Source organism: Crocodylus siamensis, chromosome 1 (assembly GCF_052110815.1).
Source record: "Crocodylus siamensis isolate JL-2025a chromosome 1, ASM5211081v1, whole genome shotgun sequence".
In the NCBI taxonomy this organism is placed as follows: Eukaryota; Metazoa; Chordata; order Crocodylia; family Crocodylidae; genus Crocodylus; species Crocodylus siamensis.
In genome coordinates this window covers 360,627,350-360,648,877 of record NC_143395.1, presented here as the reverse complement: position 1 = coordinate 360,648,877, position 21,528 = coordinate 360,627,350, and the positions used below count along the sequence as shown (strand labels likewise).

Here is a 21,528-nt window from a genome sequence, read left to right as displayed (position 1 = left end):
CCGGCACTCACCAGCTTGTGCAGCAGCCTTGGGGGGCTCATGCAGAGCCCCCCACATGGTGTAGGGCAGCAGGTTCAGCCGGGGGCAGTGGGGATCGCCCCCCACCGGCAAGAACTAGTGAGTCCAGGGGTTTTCTTTTTTTAAAGGGCTGGAGCTGGGGTGGGCAGGACAACAGGGCCCCTCACACAGCATGGGGCAGTGGGGGGCAGAGGGGATTGTCCCCCACCCAGCAGTATCCAGTAAGTCTGGGGGGGGGAGGGGGTGGTTTCAAAGTGCCAGGAGCTGGGGCAGGCAGGGCAGCCATTGCTGAGCTGGGAGAGGAGGCGGGGGATGGGCCTGGCCTGGGTGATTTGGAGATTCGGCAGCAGCTAAATCTCTGAATCAGATTTGGCTGAACTGATTTGGGACAGTGATTCAAGTCACAGAATCGAATCACCATCCCCTAAATTGGCCGAATCCAAAGTGAATACAAGCCATTTTGCACAGGCCTATTAAATACTGTGTTCTGAACTAGCCTCAGCATCATACTTCTGATTTTGTGATGCACTTCTCCGGAGCCACAACACAGGACAACACATTAGAGGCCATTTGGAACGGGAACAAAGATTAGTAGCAGAGCCTCACAAGTAACTCAATTTCAGTACCTCTGTATGGATAAGCAGAAATCTCCACTCTGGCCTGCACAAAGATGATAGCAAGTCATTCTTTGGCTTGAACCCCTAACTTGCAGATTGTCATCATCATGCAAGATATACCTTTCACAGGTAGAAATTGCAATTGTGAGTGCCTCAACAGGGACAACTAAGCTATTCAAGGTATTACCTAAGGGAACCAGGCAATAGATGGGGAGACCTAGCTTTGGATTTTGACTATAGGCCTATAGAAGGCTGGGTATTCCAAGAAGTATGATCTGAGAGTGCAGGGGGAAGGTGTAAGCCTCATCTCCAATGCTACATAATACTGTTTTAACAGTGGAGCAGCAGCTATGCACCTCCCCAGCCACCAGAATGACTAAAACGGTTGCCAAGTGTGCTAATTGTTTTGACATTTGGTTCTAGCACCATGTGCTTTTGGGCCATTGCACCAAATCCCTGCAACTCTTGCCATAACCAAAACTGTCAGTCACAAAATAGAGCAAAGATGGTCAAGCCTTGCAAAGACATTCTCCGAGTTGTACAGAACGTCATTTTCCCAATATTTTTCCAAACAGTTTACAGTGTCTTTCCCCTCTCAGCGATTTCTCAAACTTTGCAAGCAAGCACATAACTTCTCCCCTTCTCCAGCTTCAGCTGGAACACCACCCCCACCCCCAACCTTATTCACCCTCCCCTTATTCATCTTACCTAATAAAGTATGCCTCTGAACTGGGAATGCAGAATTGCCCAAAGAGAGTCAAGAACATGAACAAGGGCCAGAGCCTCGCTCACATCAGTCCATACTGCCCCAACTTTACCAAAGCAAGCCTACCTCACTACTTAGGATGGGTTTCCTACTACATGGAAGACATCAGAGCAGGCATTAGAAGGCTTCAGGCATGATTACAAGTTCATTGCCCTCCCCAGGGAGAATCTCTTCTCCTTCAGGTACCAACTCAGGGAGGGACTTTCAGATTCCTTAAGAACAATAGACAGAACAACTTTTATCTTTTGTGGCTTTGCTGTCTCAGCTACCAGGCAGCAAGAAATTGCTTCACTCCAGACTACATCCTGTATTGCAAGCAGCTGTGGGATAATTTCCCCTCCAGTCTGCAGGAGAAAATGTAAAAGGCAGTCTTTTTCTTTCAAACCTAAAGCCTCCCACATTTAATTCTTAAAAAGCATCACTAGGTAAGGCTGGGTGAATAGCTGGTTTGTCTCATCTGTTGCTGAACCAAAAAACTGAAAAAAAATCGTTTGACTGGAGCCTATATTCAAATCCCTCCTCTGCCTGGGGGGAATCAAATCCCTGTCACCAATCACTCCGGGAAGAGCTCTAACCACAGGCTACTGAGTCACTCCCATACAAGGGGGCATAGGCAACTTGCCCAAAGTAGTATGCTTATCTTGCTGGGATCCTATGATCCCTGCTGACTTCTTGCCCCTGGGACAGGGGCTGGACTCGATGATCCTCTGGGGTCCCTTCCAGCCCAAATGTCTATGAAATCTATGAAGTATGCCCTGCTTCTCCACAGGACTAACTAGCCCCTGGAGAATGCAAAAAAATTGGAGAATAGTGCATATACCAGAAACAACACTGCTACCTTTGCATGGCATGGTCATGTAGATGGCTCAGGCTCATTTTTAGAAGTGACTTTGCCTCTAGTGGGACTCTTACCCATTGATTTATTCATTTAAAGTAGTGTGTAGGGACTTGCCCTCCTCCCTTTTTTCTCCCCAGGTCTCAATGCCCTTGGTATCTGAAAACACCTTCTGGATCAAGCCTATAAAGCAGTGGCTCTCAACCTTCTGGGATCAAGGCACTGCACCACCACTTTTGTGAATGCAGCAGCACTCCTCAGCTGAACAGAGCTCTACTCAGCTGGATTTTGCTGCCAAGAAAGGCTGTGAAACCATGGTGAAATGGCTTCCACTGCACAGTCAGCTTGGGAAGGGCTGCATGTGTCATGTGCTTACACTCCTCCTGCATTAGGGCTCAGATCAGCCTAAAGCAAGCAGGAGTCCCCTTCTGTAGTGCAGCTCTTTCTGGTCCAGCAACCCCAAAGCTCCTGGCAAAAACAGAAGCAGACAGGACAGTTCCACCCACATCTGTTGCTGGGAGGTTATTGGGGGAGGATGGACCACAAAGAGCTATACCACATAAAGCAGGTTTGCTGCTTACTGTAGGCTGATTATAGAGCTCTAATGCAAGGGGAGCATGCAGGGTAGTTTTACATAGTACCGTGGAACCCCTGATGAGCTTCCATGGTTGCCCAGTTGAGAACAACTGCTATAAAGGGACTTAAGGATTACCTAGTTTCTGGATCCTGACTGGGTTCAGGTATTTAAACTGGGAGCCAAGCTGTTCAGCTTCATTAAATTCAGAGAGTTTCAGATAGGTGAAGCATAACTTGAAATGCTTGGAAAACTTGGGAGATGCCTATGGAGTGTAAAAGCAGTGCCTAGACCTGCAAGTTATAGGCAACAGCTGAATGGGGATTTCCAGAACTAGCCTTTTGAATTGGTCAGTTCAGTCAAAGTCCCACTCAAGACACCTAGGTCTTTTTCTGGATCTGGGCCTTCAACACTGGTTTGCTTAGTGTTGAAAGGCCTAGGTTCCTTTAAAAATATAGGCCTAAATGTCTTGATTTGGAATGCTAGGTTTAGTATTGTTCACATAGAAACAATGCCACCACAACTTTTAAAGATGTCTCCTAAAAGGCTTGATACTATTTTCAAATCAAAGTTGTTCTAAGATCAACAGTGTTATTCCACGTTCACTTTTGTTTAAAAGTGATTTCCTTTTGCAATCATTTACCATGCTCTGTAATTCTCACAATGAATTTATTTGAAGCCTTTCATCAATAAAAATGTAAAGTTTGCCAAAGACATGCACATGGCTACTTTACTTACCACGATATAAATTTTCAATAGGCACTAAGACCTGATACATGGTCTCACTAGCTGATATTAATTTAAACGTGCTACCAAGTTTCAATTTTTTAGACCCACACAATTTTTAGACATCTAGATTTCAGTTCAGGTTTTATTTGTGTACAAAAATATATTATAATGGAAAAAAGCATTAAAGTTTCCAACTATATAAACTTACAAATATATTTTCAAAACAGCAATTTTAAATTAACATTTCAGCTATATTTTAAAGAAAAAATATAGCGCCAGCACATTTAAGTTATCAGATCCTGATTGCTGCAAACACAACTGATGTAATCAGTTAATGCTTATGAAAGATGACTAGTTATGTTCAGAATATGAAAATCTTAGATAGTAAAATTGACAGTTATCAGATCTGGCAGCAACTTTTCAGTAATCAATATCACCAGGTCTTCATTGCATCTTTCTGCAAGGAAATATTTGTAGGCAGGCATGATGCCAAAAATCCCTTTGCTTCACATACCTGTGAATATGAAAAAAGAAAGTTTGCATTTCCTTGACATCAAAATATTTTATTGGATGCTGTTTTTTTAAACTGCCTGATCTTTAATCAACATAAAAGAGGAGAGGGCCAAAAAATAAAGAAATAAACCAAAGGCTTGTATCACTGCACTAATACGAGTTCCAATCATCAAAAGACACCTGTGCAGTCAAAGTCTAAGCTGTTGTATAACTCCCAAGTATGTAATAACTGCTGAAAAAAATGTGACAGAAATGGTAGATTGAAGCTGGACTTTTTCCCAGCATTACAAAGTCTAAGATAAAGTCAGCATATCAAAGCAGAGGTGGTGACATGGTGAATAAATGAGACTGTGTTGAAATAAACATGACTCCATGTGCCAGTACACAACACTGCAGTGCCAGGTGTTAGTCTCCTTCTCCACCTTAGATCTGGCTTGTGTGTAAGGAAATGGACAATGGGCTCAATGTGCAACAGGCCACCTCACAAGGACACCTGCAACACAGCTGCGAAAGACCTAGCAGCAAAAACTAGAAGACCATAGTTGACTCTGGTTTCTGAGTTCTGTGTTCAAAGAAAACAAGCAAGAAAGTTAAATGGAAAAAAGTAAATTGAGGATATATAAAAATGCTGTTCCTCTACACAGGGAACACTTAGTCCTGTCGGATTGTCCCCATTCTTTAAAGTAGCACACAAGAAGAATCTACTTACTTGCTAATGTCCTGTCAAGATCAGCAATAAAGTCTTCCAGTTCTTTTGTATCTCCTAGCTTTGCTGAAAGATAAGAGAATGAGCTTTTATGCGAGCCTTTGTGCCAACACAAGTAAAGGCCATTAGCAGGCATTTTAAATTTAGCAGGAGAAGGGGAGGGAGAATATTTATGATCCTGGCCTAAACTTGCAATTCCTTTATTTTAGGCAGTTATTCATGTAATGATACTGATCCAATCCTTCTCTTCTGTATCTTTAAAGTTTAAAAGTTAGAGATGGAAAAACACTATTAGATCATCTACTCCAGTTATTTCCAAACTCATAGCTCATAGGCAATATGTTGCCAGCAAGATCCTCTGACACTTCAGTCTCTAACAGTGGCAAGAGTAGATGCTTTACGAGAAGAGCCTTGAACTGGGCATATCTAGAGCCACAGGAAATGAGGGATGGACTAAATGATTCCTTCCAACCACTACTTCTCAATGATTTTATGATTTTGATTTCCACATATGCATGTTTCTTCACGTTGACAAGGATAGTAAAGCATGATATTGCATGATGTGTGTTGCTTCCTTAGTTTTCTAGTCCGGTATGTCATTTAAACAAAGGGGGCACATCGACATGTGTTTTAATGAGCTTTAGTTAATGTTAAATCTAGTACCTCTGGGTGTTTATGCACATGCTCGGAGGCAGGGGTGGAGAGGGCACGTTAAGTAAAGATTCTGGAGCATCTTGGGTATCAGTGCCCCCATATTTAAAAATAGTGGCAGGGTTAGCTTTAGTTAAAGTCAAGTTTTAGTTAAAGTGCCCCTGTTGCCATTTTGGTCTGTGGGATCCTTGTAACTCAAAAACATCTCCAAAGCATTCCCAGTTACAGTGGGGAGCTGCACTTCTGTCTGCATCCCCTAGTTAACTCTGCAGAAAGGTATTTAGTGAATTAGACCACAGCTTAACTGAGCCAAGAACAAGTTTTTCGTTTAGTTCTGTTGAATCACTGCTGAGTTTGAAGGCCATCATATGAATAACTGATCATAGTACCATATATACTGTACTTATATGGTTGCTGCTTTTCATATCAATACCAGGAACACTCATATTCTGATGTACTCAGTGCAAAAAATGTCTGAGCTAAGCATATTAGCAAGGATAACAAGTCCAGGTACAGCGCCATGCTAATGAGGTTATATTGCACTGTGCCATGTAAACACACCCTTAGGTATTTGTTCTAATCTTCCATATGATCTTTGCTTATCTTACACCACTCAGACTTAAGAAAAAATCTGAACACTTGAAATAAAGCTGTTATGAAGACTAACCTTTGCAAGGGGTTACTGCTGGAGATGGTAGAGTTGGAGTAGATATTGTTGGAGAATTAAGCTTTTCATCACTAAAGCTGAAACTGTTCCTGTAGAGTGAATCTGCACCTATAAGAAACATTTGTAGGCATTAGAAACTGAAATGAAAAATCCAGGGCAAGTTTATGAGAAGCAAAAATAAGAAAAAGAAAAACATTTCTAATCTCAAGCAAAAAGTTTCTTGATCAAGCAGAAAGCAGAGCCTTTGAAGCCAAAGGTAATATCAGGTCAACTGGTATTCAGCAAGTGTTCTCAGAAGCAGTAACTCATCACTTACATATCCCCATTGAAGCAGTAGTTACTCTACATCAGCTAAATTTAGCCTCCTGTGCCTTTTCTGATTCACAATGGTCAGCCATAAAAACGTAAGAAGTGCCATATTCAGTCACACCAATAGCCCATCCAGCTCTGTATCCTGTCTCCAACAGCGGCAATAGTGAATGTGTTAGAAGAGCCTCGAACCAGGTGTGATCTATCCTTTGCTCTCCCTGCCATCCACCGTAATTAATTGAGAGATCTCAGAGGATACCTCTGTTTTGTTTAACAGCTAATAGATCTATGAATTTGTCTAGTCCATTTTTGAACCTGACTATTCTATCTGCGTCTACAACCTCCTGTAGTAACAAATTCAAACATTACCACAGGAGACTGTAGAAGCAGATACAAACTCATTACCATGGGAAGCAAATTGTATAAACTGGAACTGTTTTCAAAATAGCATGAAAAGAACATCCATAGGTGATGCATCAGGGAGCCACTGGGGGGGGAGGGCGGCTCATACCTCCCCATATTTCTATGCTAACAGCAGGGAGTGGGGCATGGAGCTGCAATCTGACCAGAACCAGGGTCTGGTAGCAGCAGAGATGGCAGCGATGGTGTGATTTCTGCACCAACAGCAAGGTGTGGGTCTGTAGCCCAGCTGAACCGGACATCAAGCAGTAGCAGGGGCAGCAGTGCAGAGCTGTGCTCCACTGGCAGCACTTACTTGTTGCCTATGAGAATACCTTACACAGAAGCTGTAGAACAGACACAGCCCCATCCAAGCAGGGTCATCATCACAGTATACCAGTGATATTACAGTACCAACCTGAATAAGCACAGCATGGAAGAAAGGCAGGTTCATAATGTTGTTGAGAAAAAAAAAAACCCTACCCTACTGCCACTAGCCATTCTTTGCATTAGCCACTTGTGACACTTTACATCAGGGGCAGGCAATTATTTCAGTTAGAGGTTCACTTAACAAGTTTTGCCAAACTGTTGAGGGCTGCATGGGTAGCCCTGCCCCTGGACAGGTGCCCATTGGAGCCCCCCTCCAACAACACCCCGCACCCCATTGCACACAGCCCCTGCCACCAACGGCAGCAGCAGACAGCAAGGCCTTGGGGCGCTCACAGCTCGCAGCAGGCAAAGAGCCCGGTGGTGCATGGTCCTGGTGAGCCCCAGGACTGCACATGGCTGGGCTGCCAGCAGGGAGAGGGGGGAGCTGGCTCAGGTCCATTGAGCCCCTGCCAGCCCAGGCTCCACGCTCCTGCTGCCCTGCCCCGGGCCCCATCAGCCCTAGCCCCAGGGCACCAGTGTGGGCCCTGTGCTCCCGCCCACCCGCTTGCCACGACTTCCCCACCCCCCGGCCCTGCCCACTGTTCTCCCCCATGTCTTCTTGCCCACCTGCCACCTTCCCCACCCCTGCCTGCCCCCCACTTTCCCCACCCCTCCTCCCGCCCACTGCTCTGCCACTACACAGTTCCCAGTTGCATGGCCAGACTGCAAAATGCAGCAGGCATCAGCCCAGCCCACCCCACATGGTTCCCGGCTGGCTCCTGCTGTGCTGTCCAGTCCCGGCCATGCACTGGGAACCGCATGGTGCTGGAACCAGCCTGGCATGGCCATCACTGCATGGAGCCAGCCAGGAATTGATAGGGCTGGGCAGTACCATCAGGGAGAGGGGGGAGCTGGCTTGGATCCATAGAGCCCCTGCCAGAACAGGCTCCAAGCTCCTTTTATTCCACACAGCTCTGAAGTGCCACTCCATAAGAAGTGTCCCTACACCAAGTAAGATATTCTACTTTCTGATTTTAGATGATCCTTATGGGAAAGCTGAATGTATTATGGGAAATCAAAAGGTCCAAATCTTGAATAAATATTTTTGGGCTGGGATGGCAGGCAAAGCTTTTAGGTTTCAATAACACTAACACTTCTCTGAGGTCCATGGAAATGTGCCTCTTTTCTTAAGCACAGTGCCATGATGTCCAGTGCATGCAAAGTATTAGTCACAGCTCCACTGAGCAAGAGAGTGGCTATTGTGTAAAAGATACTAAGAGCAGCTAGTTCCCACATTATGAGCCAACAACCTGGAAAAAGTGGTTCCACAAAACTAACATTTTCATTTGAATGCAGTAGTGAACTCCATTTATTTGGGACACCTCTAAGGAGGCATATTTAAACTTTCAACTTAAGGGCAATAGTTACTGCATCGTAGGGATGGTAATTCTGCTTAATGGGGATGACTACACGTAGATGAATGTCAAGGCCTGCTCTCTGCCCCCCTCATGGCAACTTTCAGTCCCTCCTGTACTGTGATACATAGGGAAAATGCACAATGTGCTTCACCCTGGCATACTTGTTTGCTCTTCATGCCCTAGCTACACATGCCCAGCTGCAGCACCAGGTGTCTCACAGCTGCCATTGCATGGCAAACAGCCAACTCGGTTCCTACTTGAGAGCAGACAGGGTCTCCTATCAACTCCACAGGCCTTGAATGGCATCTAGTAAGTGGGAGTGCTTTTGATTTAATGAAAACCATCCTCTGAGCTTCCTCGTTCATCTCTAGCCCACTACAGGGAAGTTATATTTAAACCAAAGCATATGAAGTCACACGCTGGAATTCTGTTTATAGGTAACTGGAGTAGTGTGCCCCTTTTGCTGAATACTTCCAGAGGCAACTTGAGTAAATTAAGCAAGATGTAGTCAGTTGGTAAGAAGATCTAGGAGCTATTCACAGAGTAATCTCTACTTATAAATATAGAATCACAGGAATGTATGGCTGGAAAGGACCTCCAGAGATCATCCATGGTCTAGCCCCCTGCTCTGACCCAGATCTAGTACACTGTGAGAATCCCTGGCAGATATCTTTAACCTTTTTTAAAAAAAAAACTTTCAGTGAAGGAGATTCTACAGCCTCTCAAATATCTCACCACATTACTAGAACCTGAATCAATCTAAATCTTTGCTGCAAATTAAACTGACTTCTTTTTGTTCTTCCCTTACTGGCCATGGAAAACAATTGCTCACTGTCCCTTCTGGAAGAGCCTTTTACTAACTGGAAGACTTCTGTCCAATGACCCTTTCTCCTTTGAGACTTCTTTCTTCTAGGGAACACATGCACAGTTCCTCCAACTTGTCCTCACCAGACATTCTTGCTGCTCTCCCCAGTTTGTCCAAATCTTTGAAAAGTTGGGAGATCAGAACTGAATGCTGTATTCCACTGTGGAATATCAGTAATTATCTCCCAGGGCTGGGTACGGTGTAATAATTATCTCCCATGTCTTGTAAGAGACACTACTAAAATCTCCACAGTGAGATTTGCCTTTTTTTGCTGTTGACTCATACTTAACTTGTGATCCATTATAAAGTAATCCTCCTCCCTCTCCAAGATGCTTTTCTGCCAGATTCCTGCCTAGCCAAATAAAACTCAAATGCATACAGGACTGAATCCTCAAGATACCTCTTTAACTGAAAAATATAAAGGATTCATTGGTTTTCTCTGTTCCCATCCTCCAAGCAGATCACAATACTAAACATTCATTTGGCAATTTGTACCTAATATGGCAGGTCAAATACAACTAAATATACAGCTTCATGGAAATGTATTGGTTTCTATAAAACTTTCACTGGGATGACATTCATGTCAGAGAAAGAGGAGAGAGACAGCTTTTCCTAAAACACTTAGACGTTCTTTTCATTCCAAAACAGAAAAAACAGAACATAACCAAATGTCAAAGCCTTGTCAATTGCCATAAATCAGAACTGTCACTTTCTCATCAGCTCTAATACTAATATATAAGGGGTTTCACCAATAAGATTGTTTTTTATTGTTCTCAGAAAGTAAAAATACACTTGGCCAGGTGAAGACACTTCTCCTTCCATGAAATTACTTTGGCAATTGTAAGTAAAAGCATCATCAGAAGAAAAAAAAGATGGAGGAGGAAGACGTAGTAGAGGAAGAAGAGGAGGAGAAAGAAGAGGAGAATACTTTTGATGGCCTCTGTTACAAAACTATCAGTTGGCTGAGTTTGTGCGCAAGCGAAAAAATAACCGCTAGAAAAAGACAGCTTCAATCTTTGCTTTTCCCCCAACCACCCTGTCTAGGGCTGTGTTTTTTTACATCCCTCTTAAGACACACTCTAGTACAGGCAAAAGTCTTAGGACTCATAGGAGTTGGGCTGGAAGGGAGTGCACAAGCTGATCTAGTCCAGCCCCTGCTCAGAGCAAAATCACCCCTGATCATTTCACACTACTTCCTATCACCCCACAAGCAAAACAGAAATGCTCAGCCATCCACTAGCTAGAAACTGATGACAAAAACCATTACTGCCTTTTCCCATTCCTACACACTGCCAGCTGTGATACCCTACTTGCTCATTAATATTATACTATGGTTTTCCAGTTTAATTCACTGGCAACCCAGTATTTATCAATTACAGCTATTTTTAAGATACCTGCCTGTAAAAACCTTTGGACTTCTAAAAACCCACATTTAGCTGTCAAGTTAAGTCTCCCGAGTTGGTTTACGTGGAATAGGCTGCAAAATGAAGGGCTTGGAGTATACGTGGGTGGATTTTCCTTCAGCAAAATAATTAGTAGTTAGCACTAACCACCGGCTTTTATCATGCCAGAATATAGTTAAACCACAAAGCATATAACCCACTGCAAGGCCATGTAAATATAGAACATTCCCACAAGATAAGCAGTAGAGACTTTAGGGATAGCAATTAAACTGAAAGAGGAAAGCCTCAGACTTTCTCCTTCAAAAACAGCAATAGAAAGTCAGCTATCTAGTGTTCTTTTTATGTTCACTCTACTGTCTTCGAGAAGGCCACCTACAGTAAGATTTTCAAAAGCAGGGATGTTTCGCTTTATTCCCATTGAAGTCAATGGGGTTTCTTACCAGATTTCAGTGAGAACAGTAAGACCAACCCCAATCATTTTTTGAAAATCCCCAACCCCAACATTGTCAGAGACAACTTTTAAGTAAGAATTAAATTTGCTATAAATAAATATATTTATTTATTATTACATTAAAAAAGGATTCAGCAACGTAACTCATAGATTGCATAATTAACCCTCTAGTCAAAATATATTGCTCTTGATGTTTGAGTTAAAAAAAGAATTGAAGTACTTAATGCAGCGATTCTCAGCCAGGGTGTCTTGGCAACCTGGGGGCTTTGAGATCCTCTCAAGGGTGTCACAAGCTAGTGAAAACTGAGAGCTGGCATTTTCCAACAGTGCCTTGAGTCTAATGAGGTAGAGAACCATCAACTTAATGCGTCTAACATTGTCAGTTAAAAATATTTAATGCATAACCAGTTCACCATGAAATGTGTATAGCTAGCAGAGTCACAGAGGATATGGTTTACTTTTTACAGAACAATGCTCACGCTTTGATACACTGTCTTCTCTCCTTTTCTCAGTTATCAGCAGTCTGCTACCCATGCTGACACTCCAAGAAAAAAAGGCAAAAAGCCATGCAGCTTGCACAGTCTGGGCTTGCAGATCTGACAAGCTCCAAAAAATCTCCCTTTGCTCTCTGGCTGGAAGTTGCCAGGAAGGGATCTGAAGAGCTATAATTTCCAGTTAACATGCATGTCTTCTTATAACATGTAAAGTTTCCCATCCAGTCTCCATTACCCTTGTTATTTGTGAGGCAGTGCTTCTACTTAAATCTTTCCCTTTAATGATGTTTCCATTTTTCAGCATTAAAACAATAAAAAATGGGAAAAGACTGATATGTAGAAGAAGTAAGGGTAGGACAACCAGCAAAAGCAGCAACAACATGGGATTCTTCATGATACTTGCTTTATTGTTTCCTAATGTTGTAGTAACTCACTGGACATTTGAAGCATACTGGGTGCATCTACACATGACACTATGTTGCTGTAGCAACGCGTGAGGGCAACCTAGCATTCATAGGCATCTACATGTGACCAGCAGCTACTTTGCTGTAGCAACGCACTCCCCCTGGTATAGTGAGCCACTACAGTGAAGTAGCTGCTAAAAATGCATATGGCACAGTATGGGCCGTTACCTCGCCATGATTTAGTACTTCCAAAATGGTCAGCCATACATAAAAACATAAGAAGTGCCACACTCAGTCACACCAATGGCCCATCCAGCCCAGTATCCCGTCTTCCAAAAGGAAGTACTAAATCACAGCACAGTAATGTTACCATTGCAACACATGTAGACATGCCCACTGGTTTGTTATTAAAGGACTGATAATGAATGCAGGCTTTTCAGGATGAAAACTGCATTATTAATTTTGCATTTTATTTATAGCATATATTAATTTGTTTTGAAAATATAAAATAAAGCACTAGCTGTTGACTTTGAAAGCTAGCAGCTGATAAGCAAAGAAAGTTTAGTTACTAACCCAAAAATGGTGACCAGATTATAACACTGAAGCCAGCATCAGGAAAGGGATTAAATCATTATTTTTAATATGCAAGATTTACATGACCTAGTAAGGTCACTAGTTGAACTGCCATGCTCTGATGGCAACGAGTATGAAACATTTCTGAGTATGAGAACAGATTATGGTTTACTCCAGGGCTGGCTAACCTGAGGCACATGTGCCACAGGTGGCATGGGCAGCTTGTGTGTGGCACATGGTACACCAGAGAGGGGACAGACAGCAGAGCAGCAGATCAGGCAGGGTGCACAGGGCAGGGAGCAGAAAGCAGACCAACAGATAAGGCAGAGAACAGAAAGCAGACCAGGCAGGGAGAGTGGATTAAAGTGGCATGCAGGGAGGGGGCAGGCGTAATTTGTGTCATGTCTGCCCTACCTATTCTATAGGTAGTTGTTATAGCTTTTGGTGCAGGAAATGCTGTAATTAAGGTAGAGGCATTTCCAGTCTCAAACCCCTACTTACAGATAAGAATTTAAAATAGGAAAATGAATAGAGAGTTAGGGCAGGTCCTCACTTGGAAGCCTTTACTGGTATAGCTATAACAGTGCACTATACTGCCAAAGCATCCTAACACTTGTGCCTGCATAGCTTATCCACCACATGTACCTCTCCCAAGCAGAATAAGAGATATCATCAAAAGTGCAGTTTTCTCAGTCTAGATGCAACTACACTGTGGGGGCTTTGGCCACCACAGTTATGTCAATTCAGTTCAGTTTATCAGACTCTTGACCACACAGCTCTACCACCAAAAGTCTGTAATGTAAAGCTGATCTTAGAATTTTACGTGAAAGCATGAACTTCACATCAACAGCTATGTAAAGCTCTATGCTATTGTACTTTGTGCAGAAAACTTGAAGATAAAATAAGTTAAGTACTATTTGTCCTGATTGCTCAGTGATTGGATGGCGTTTGCCACCTTTACTGCTGCATGGAGTAAAGAGCTGATCTTTGATACTTCAGTAAACTACCAATTGTGCTAGTACTGACCCAGCTGAGTTGTAACATAACTATTAGCTAGCTGTGTTTCAGGCCAAACATCTTGATTAACAACTATGCAAGCTGTCATTATTTGTATTACAATAAAACTGGAGGCCATTTTTCTAGGCACTGTATATAATCACAGCTAAAGAAATACCTTGACCTTTCAGTATTAACAAACAGGACAAAGGACAAAAAGTGGGAGAATTATAGAGAATCATTATCAACATTTACCAGACAAGGAAATAAGACTTAGATTTCCATTGTAAAGGTTCTGTGAAGCCTGACGTATACACTGTAAGATTTTGAATTAACATTTTGCGTGTCTTATCCTTAAAGAACTCTTGAGACAGAAGAAATAATTAAGGGGTTGTGATTCAACTGTTAGCAAGATATTCTGAGGAAAATGGGAAGAGCTAGTATTTACAAAAGGAAGTGGCTTACCAACCTTGCAGAAGCCTCAGAAAGAGGAATTCTTATATAAAAAGGGGCTTAGGCCGTCTCTGTCTGTAGCACTCCTGGAGCACTCTGACTGGTTTAATAGATTTCATAGACATTAGGGCCGGAAGGGACCTCGCAAGATCATCGAATCCAGCCCCACTCCCAAAGGGCGGGCAGGCAGTCAGCAGGGGTCAAATGATCCCAGCAAGATAGGCAAATTTGTTAGTGAAACAACCAATCAAAAGTGCAGAGCACTGCCATGATGGGGGGACAGAGCAGTGCTCCCCGCCCTGCTCCTCAGAGGTGGCAGAGTGCTGCCATGATGGTGGGGACAGAGAGGGGGGATGAGGCCAGCAGTGGTGCTGATGCAGGGGGATGGTGAAGGGGGATGGTGAGGTAAGCTCCCCCCCGGCTCCTGGGAGGTGGCGCAGGGTGATGGGTGATGGTGCTCCGTCCCTGCCCATCTCCCCACCCCCATCATTCTTAGCAGCCAACTGGCTAGTGGTTTCATAAGCCCTCCTACAAAGCTACCGTTCACAGAAGGCTATTTGCTGTGCTACATGGAACGTTATAGCATGGCACTCTTGCATCACTTGATGTCCCTACATTTTGTATCTTTCCAATGTTAAGCCTGATTCTGCAAACACTACATTTTCAAAAGTGGTGCAGAGTTTCAGAAAGCACAGTTCTGATGCCCAATCTTGACACCTGCAGGCTGATTTGGAAAAATGCCAACCACTTGCAGTTCTCATGTACCACGTGTCATCACTACAGGTGCTCATGAGGTGGGCACGTCTACAGGTGCACTTTAATGCACATTAGCCTATTTTAATGCATATTAAAGCATCATAGAAAAGTGTTGTTTCACTAATAAGCATTGAAACAAGCTAATGTGCATTTTTCTAGTACTTCACAACATTAACTAGAGTTAATGAGCATTAATGAACATGTAGATGCAGCCAGTATCTTTTAAAATTAAGGCATCTCAGTGTTGGACAGTTAAGAAATGAAGTATATAGCAATGGTACTTTTGCTAAGAACCAGATTTGGCCCGCTGCAATTTATAACACAATGAAAATACCTGTAGGTTCATACCAGCCTGACCTTGAAGGTCATTCATAAAAATCATAGAAAGTTAGGGTTGGAGGTCATCTAGTCCAATCCCTGCTCAGGCCATCTAGTCCAACCCCCTGCTCAAAGCAGGACCATTCCCAACCAGCTTATTTCTGGCCAGAGCTTTGTTGAACCCGGCCTTAAAAACCTCCAAGGATGGATATTCCACCACCTCTCTAGGTAACCCATTCCAGTGCTTCACCACCCTCCTAGTGAAAACGTTTTTCCTAATATCCAACCTAAACTTCCCATTCACCGAATAACGGCTAAAAGTGGTCCCTACATGCAAGTTTATTCCATATACACTCTCTCCCCACAACTACGCACACACGCACACGTATGTGTATAAGACATATACCCACAGTCTACTGATATTGATGTCAGTAATTTAAGATGGAGAATTTGTAAGAAGTATACTCTTCTGTTCAACACAGTGTGGTGTCAGCTGCCTTTTGCTGTACTGCCAATGTGGTTTAGGAATTTGCTGCCTTACAGCCCAGCTTCTTCACAAATGATTGTGCAGAGACGTTTAACATAAGTGTTGCCATGGGAATAGTGAGGTCATAAATTTAGCAGTACAACTTCACTAAAAAGAATCAAGTCGGAAGAGAAGCTGAGCTGAGGGAGGAAGCCTACGTCAGAATAGAAATAGTGTTGGTAATTAGCAAACATAGTATGAGGTATTATGGAAGACACGGGAGTGTAAGCAGATTTATGTTTACATATGACATTTTAACCTCCCACTCTTATGAAAGGCCCTCTTTATGAAAATCTGCCATTCCTCTCCGATTTCACCAAAATTCTCTAGAGCTGAAAAGCGGTTTGCTGCACTGAAGAATGATTTGGAAAAAAAAAATACTTGCATTGTGCCTTTTTAGGGAGCTATATCAAGCGATCAAGGAGGAAAATACAGACAAGCAAAGCCATGGGTCTTTAAGTAAACCATAGTACCCAAATCAGTTTGTAATAACACTGCAAATGGTATTTGTGATCTGAGGTTAATGTGAAAAAATGATAGCAAATAAAATGTAAATAATCTTCATGTCAAACTTAGCTCAGGCTGTTTTCTCTTTCCTGTCCTTCCTTCAGACATAGAACCTTACCAGGCAGAAAAGGTTTTCTGGAGTCTAGTATATTCCTTGGTCATAGTTATGACTACTTACAAAGAAGGTCTTATGTCAAACTGCAGAAACAATCCCCATCTTTTGTGTTGTTATAAGAGGAACTCTAAGGCAGTCTGGAGCAGTGCTCCCTCTAAGCTATGTGGCATGCACGGCCTAGACATTAGGAAACTGCTTTCTTTTGTCAAATTATCATTAATACAGTGGTTTTGAAGCCTTTCCTTCAAACCCTCAACTTCTGTCTGTGTCTCTGCTACTTCACTGCAAATATGACAGCGTTTTCTCTAATAATAAAAACTGCAATTTTCAGATTTAAAAAAGTAACCCCAAATCCACATTGTTCCGTGATTAAAATGAAACACCACTAATATACATATCTATACATAGTGTTTCTTTTTGATCACGGAACAATGTGGATTACTTTTTTAAATCTGAATATTGGGGATTTTTTTTTTTTCTCTAATCAGACAACACCAGGATCCCTTATATGACACAGGTCAGTTCCTGTAAGGGTCGTCCTGAGCCATCATTTTGTTTTGACAAGCCAATCTACTTGGTTTTAAGAGCATGCTGTTTCATTAGAGAGCCTCTGCTCTGTAGAATGACAAAGGGCACCAAGGACTGATTAAACACAACTCAAAGTACTTCATTCTAATTCTAGTCTATCCATTTTCCAAATGAAATTAGAAGCATGACAAAAAGTACAGTAACAATGTCTACAGATAGGCCTAGTTCATGCTAGAAACAGGTGCGTTGTTTTGTTTTGTTACACACAATTCTCCCTACCATAACTAAGCTTGGGAATGTTTAACTGCTGGTAGTAATAGCAGTGCTAGTGTAGACAATGATCCTGTAACTCAGTGTTTCCCAGCCTTTTTCGCCCCACGGCCCGCTTACCCAAATAAAAAAAAGCACCACAGCACACTGGACGCGGAGCAGGTGGGGGGGAGGGTGGCATGCAACCATACAGACACTGGTGGGGGGACATGGTGTGCAGCCAGCTGGACGCTGACAGGGAGGGGTGGCATACAGCCAGCTGGATGGCATTTTGGGCTGGAGTCATGCCCCCTGCCTGGCTGGAGCTGTGCTCCCCATCTGTTTGTATCCTCAGCAGCAGGAGGTGGGGGCATGGTTCCAGCCAGGCAGGGGGCGTGACTCCAGCCCAAAATGCCACAGCACACCTGGACATGCCTGACGTCACGCTGGTTGGGAAACACTGCTGTAGCTAGTGGTGTTTTAATGCCATGCGTTAGATTTTGTCAGAGCACAATTAGATGAGATTGTGTTAGAAATGCTGGAAATTCTTGAAGCTTTACCTACATTCAGATTCCTACCACTGCAACTGATGATAGACGCAGGGTGCATCTACACGTACACATTTATGGTGCAGTAACCAAAATTTCTGCACAGTACAGGCATGCATCTAAATGTGCATAGTAAATATGGCAACTTATGCCAACTTGAGTGTAAATTTGATACCTGAAACATGCAGGTATTGATTTTATGCCCAATTAGTTACTGCACAGTAATGCAGGTGTAAATGCCTTAATGGGCAGTAACAGTGTGTATGGACTGACTTGGGACTAAATTTAGTCCCAAGTCAGTCCATACACAATGCTAATGCACTTTAATGCCTGCATGTGTAGATGCCAGCCTGTTCCCGCTTACTAATTTACTGTGCAGTAAATTTAAGCCAACATAAATGCACACGTAGACATGCCCACAGGCTCACACAACAAACCTTCAGCAGCCTTAGTGAGTGAAAAAAAAAATATATGAGTATATGAAAGTCAAATATGATTATTTAATACCAAGTCACATAAATTACCAAAAATAATTGCGTATGTATTGTTAGGGTATCCGTCCTTTAACTGATTAAAAGAAAAAGTCCTGGTCACATAAAAAAATACCTTAAATTACAACTGCACAATTTAAGAGTTAAATCAAAACAAAAGCTATATAGGAAGCTACCTTATTGACAAACTAATGATGCAAAGTACAAGTGAAAAAAAGTGTTACCATTATAAATCATTGGAAATAAAAAACTTAAAATTAGTTTTACAAAACTCATCTAAACATTCTGCAGAAAAAAAATTAAATAAGAATTTTAAAACATAATTAAATAAGAAAACAAAACAAAAATAAAACAAAATTAAATAAGAAATTTAAATAGTGATCTCATGGCTTTCTGCTAGGAAAGCCAGTTCTTTCAGTCCTACCTTCTAGTCATTTTGCTCTACTATTAATTTAGCCATACTAATGATTTAGTGCTCTCTTCCCCATAAACAAGAAAATTTGATCAAAACCATAGCACCAACAAACCCTGCTGAACTTTCCTGCTCAGTTTCCCATTTTTTGATTGGTCTCCACTTCCTATCATTTGTTTGAATGTGGTGTGTAAACTAACAGTAATAACCGAGTAGACTTAACCCACTTTGTGCATTGTGTAACTCATGCTTTACTTCAAACTGAGCCTCAGTGTCAATTATCTTTAAAATGGCAACCTCCAAAGACAGCAAACAGCACGCTGAAAGGAGAGGCTGACATGGTTTCAAGTACCTCTATAAATTCCATTGTGAAAATTCTTTTAGCTCCTTCTTATCTAGGAAATATTTAGCTATTTGAGGCATTATGAAGTCACCTGGAGTTTTCCCGTTTTCCATTTTTAGGATGGATTTGAGAGCTTTTGCTGCCTTAAAAAAAAAAAGAGAGATAAAGAGAACAGAGCCCCTCATTCTTCTACCAACCAATTGAGACTTTCTTTCCCAATTTTTGGGCAAATTCTGAACTTTTCCACCCCACTTTGATTCTTGTGAAAAGTCTCTTTGACTTCTCTTATAGTATGGCAAGATTCTCCCCAAAGAACAGCCAACATTAATAGAATCCATAAAGAAAAAAAAAGGACTTTGTGAGACAATTAGTGAGAACTAACAATAAATGTCTGAACCATGGAGACCAGACTAGACATTCTTGTTACGTCTAAAGAAAAACTAATAAGAAAGCTATTCTTTTTACAGTAAAGAAATCCTGAGAGGCTTTCCTTCCATCATTAAATATGGCCAAAAGAAAAGAGCACAACAAAGCTATAAAAAGTCCTATAGAGTTCACCTTTAATAAGTCACTTGATGAAAGAGGAGTTGGGTCCCGGGGTGCTTAGAGAAGACCTCAGAAGTAAATGAATTAAGACTTGACTTTTGTGGGTGTGGGGAAAATATGAATACTGTCTAAATGCTGCTGAATCTCCCCTGCCTTTTACAGCACAGAGACCTTTGTTTCTAAAGAAATGTACATTTCTTTTAGATGACAGAAACTGGCATGGTTGTCCCATCCAGACTGCTGACGAGATCTATGTCTCCAGTATGAGGACAGTGCAGGAAGAAAATAGCTATTGCTGGCTGGATGGGAGGGTTGATGAGGAGTTCTCAGTTCAGAGGGTAGAAGTCAAGGCTATTTTTACCTGTCATACCTGGCAACTCCACTCCTCAGGATTAAACTGTGCAAACAGCTGGGCTGCCAGATGAACCAGGCTCTGCAGTGAATGCAGATGTGCTGCCAAAGACACTGGACACAGCAGTCAGCGGGGCCATGGCAGAAAAGGGGTGGAGGAACGGAGGGGCACTCACTCTCTGAGTCGCTGATGCCGCTGCTGTCGCTGACACTGGCACTGCTTCGCCGCTTCATGCGTGCCAGGTGCTCCTCATACTGGAAGTGGCGCTTGTCAATGGGCGAGGAGAAATCCTCAAGGACGGCATTGAACTCGCCCAGTGCATCGGCCAGGTCTCCAGCATCCTCCAGCAGTGCTGTGGGGAGAGCCCCGGCCAAGCCGAGCACGTGGGGTGAAGCCAGCAGGGCACACTAAACACATCCCTGAGCTGCGCTGAGCCCTGAGGCGGGATGGGGGGGGGTCCAAAACCACCCCATGATCCCCACTGGGAGGGGGCTAGTGTCTGTGATGAGCACCCCTCCCTGCCTGCACTGCAAGGGGAGAGACCGCCCCCCCCCGACCAGCTGCATCCCTCCAGCTGCACAGAGGAGGGGAGACAGTGATTTGGGACAGGGCAGGGTGAGCCGCTATCACCACAGGGAGGAGGCAGAGGGACATGTACACGTGCGGAATCTCGACAGAGCAGGGGGCACACGTACACACATGCACATACACACATACAGATACACGCATGCATACAGATACACACAGATGCACATGCACTTAAGAGATATACATGTATGTACACAGACACATGCACGCACAAAAACATGCCCACAGATCCACATGCAGGTGCACAGATATGGGTACCTACAGATACATATGCCCACATGCTGACGCACCTACGCATACATATGCCCACAAGCAGACATGTGCACACTCAGATGCACACCCACACCGGTACCTGCACATAGAGAAATACACGTGTCCATACAGATATGTGGATGCGTAAGTCCATGCGCAGGAACACATATCCACGCGCACATACACAAGTGTACACGCAGACACGTGCACGCACAGGTGCACACGCACACACAGATATAGATGCCCACAACCCCCCCGCCCCAGGGCACACGCACACAGACCCGCGCACACGCACTGCCCCAGGGACCCACCTGTGCCCGCCGGGCGCCTCGGCTGCGGCGGCGGCGGCTTCATGCCCCGCGACGCCCCCGCGCCCCCCGCGCCCAGCATCTGCCGCCGCCGCCGCCGCCGCCGCCACTTATAGAGCAGCCGGGGGGGCGGGGCGGGGAAGGCAGCGCAGGCCCCAGCGCCCCGCCCCGCCCCGCCCCGCCGGCTGCTGCCCCCGGGGCTGAGGGGGCCGCGGGGCTGAGGGCGCAGTCGGCGCCGCACGGGGGGGCTTCTCCGGGCCCGGGGCTCAGAGGGGCTTGGCTCTGGCTCCTGCTGTGGCGGGGGACTGAAGGCAGGGACAGGGGAGGGGCTCTGGAGGAAGGAGGAGGCGTTGAGCAGCCCCTCTCCAGGCCCGGGGGGTCCAGGCGGGGCGCACCTCTGGGGACCGGCTTTTCAAAGTGCAAAAGCGGGACGCTGAGTCTCCGTGCCGCCGTGCCACGCGCAAGGCAGCAGGGCAGCT

At 43.9% G+C, this 21,528-nt stretch overlaps 1 protein-coding gene across 1 annotated transcript; it reads right to left on the bottom strand.

Moving 5' to 3' along the window:
- Positions 1-3,663: 3,663 nt before the first annotated feature.
- On the bottom strand, positions 3,664-21,180 carry RGCC (regulator of cell cycle). The gene is made up of 5 exons (XM_090025076.1): positions 21,053-21,180; positions 20,077-20,253; positions 6,077-6,184; positions 4,762-4,824; positions 3,664-4,053 (listed from the first exon to the last, which is right to left on the bottom strand). The coding sequence occupies exons 1-5, from the start codon at positions 21,129-21,131 to the stop codon at positions 4,046-4,048; spliced, it is 435 nt and encodes a 144-aa protein (XP_089881202.1). The 5' UTR covers positions 21,132-21,180; the 3' UTR covers positions 3,664-4,045.
- Between the last annotated feature and the right edge of the window lie 348 nt (positions 21,181-21,528).

Excerpts from the sequence above, each read along its gene's own strand:
- RGCC (XM_090025076.1), bottom strand. The coding sequence starts at position 21,131 with ATGCTGGGCGCGGGGGGCGCGGGGGCGTCGCGGGGCATGAAGCCGCCG. Across the intron at positions 20,254-21,052 it reads GAGGCGCCCGGCGGGCACAG|CACTGCTGGAGGATGCTGGA; the intron begins GTGGGTCCCTGG and ends CTCTCCCCACAG. Across the intron at positions 6,185-20,076 it reads CGGCATCAGCGACTCAGAGA|GTGCAGATTCACTCTACAGG; the intron begins GTGAGTGCCCCT and ends TGTTTCTTATAG.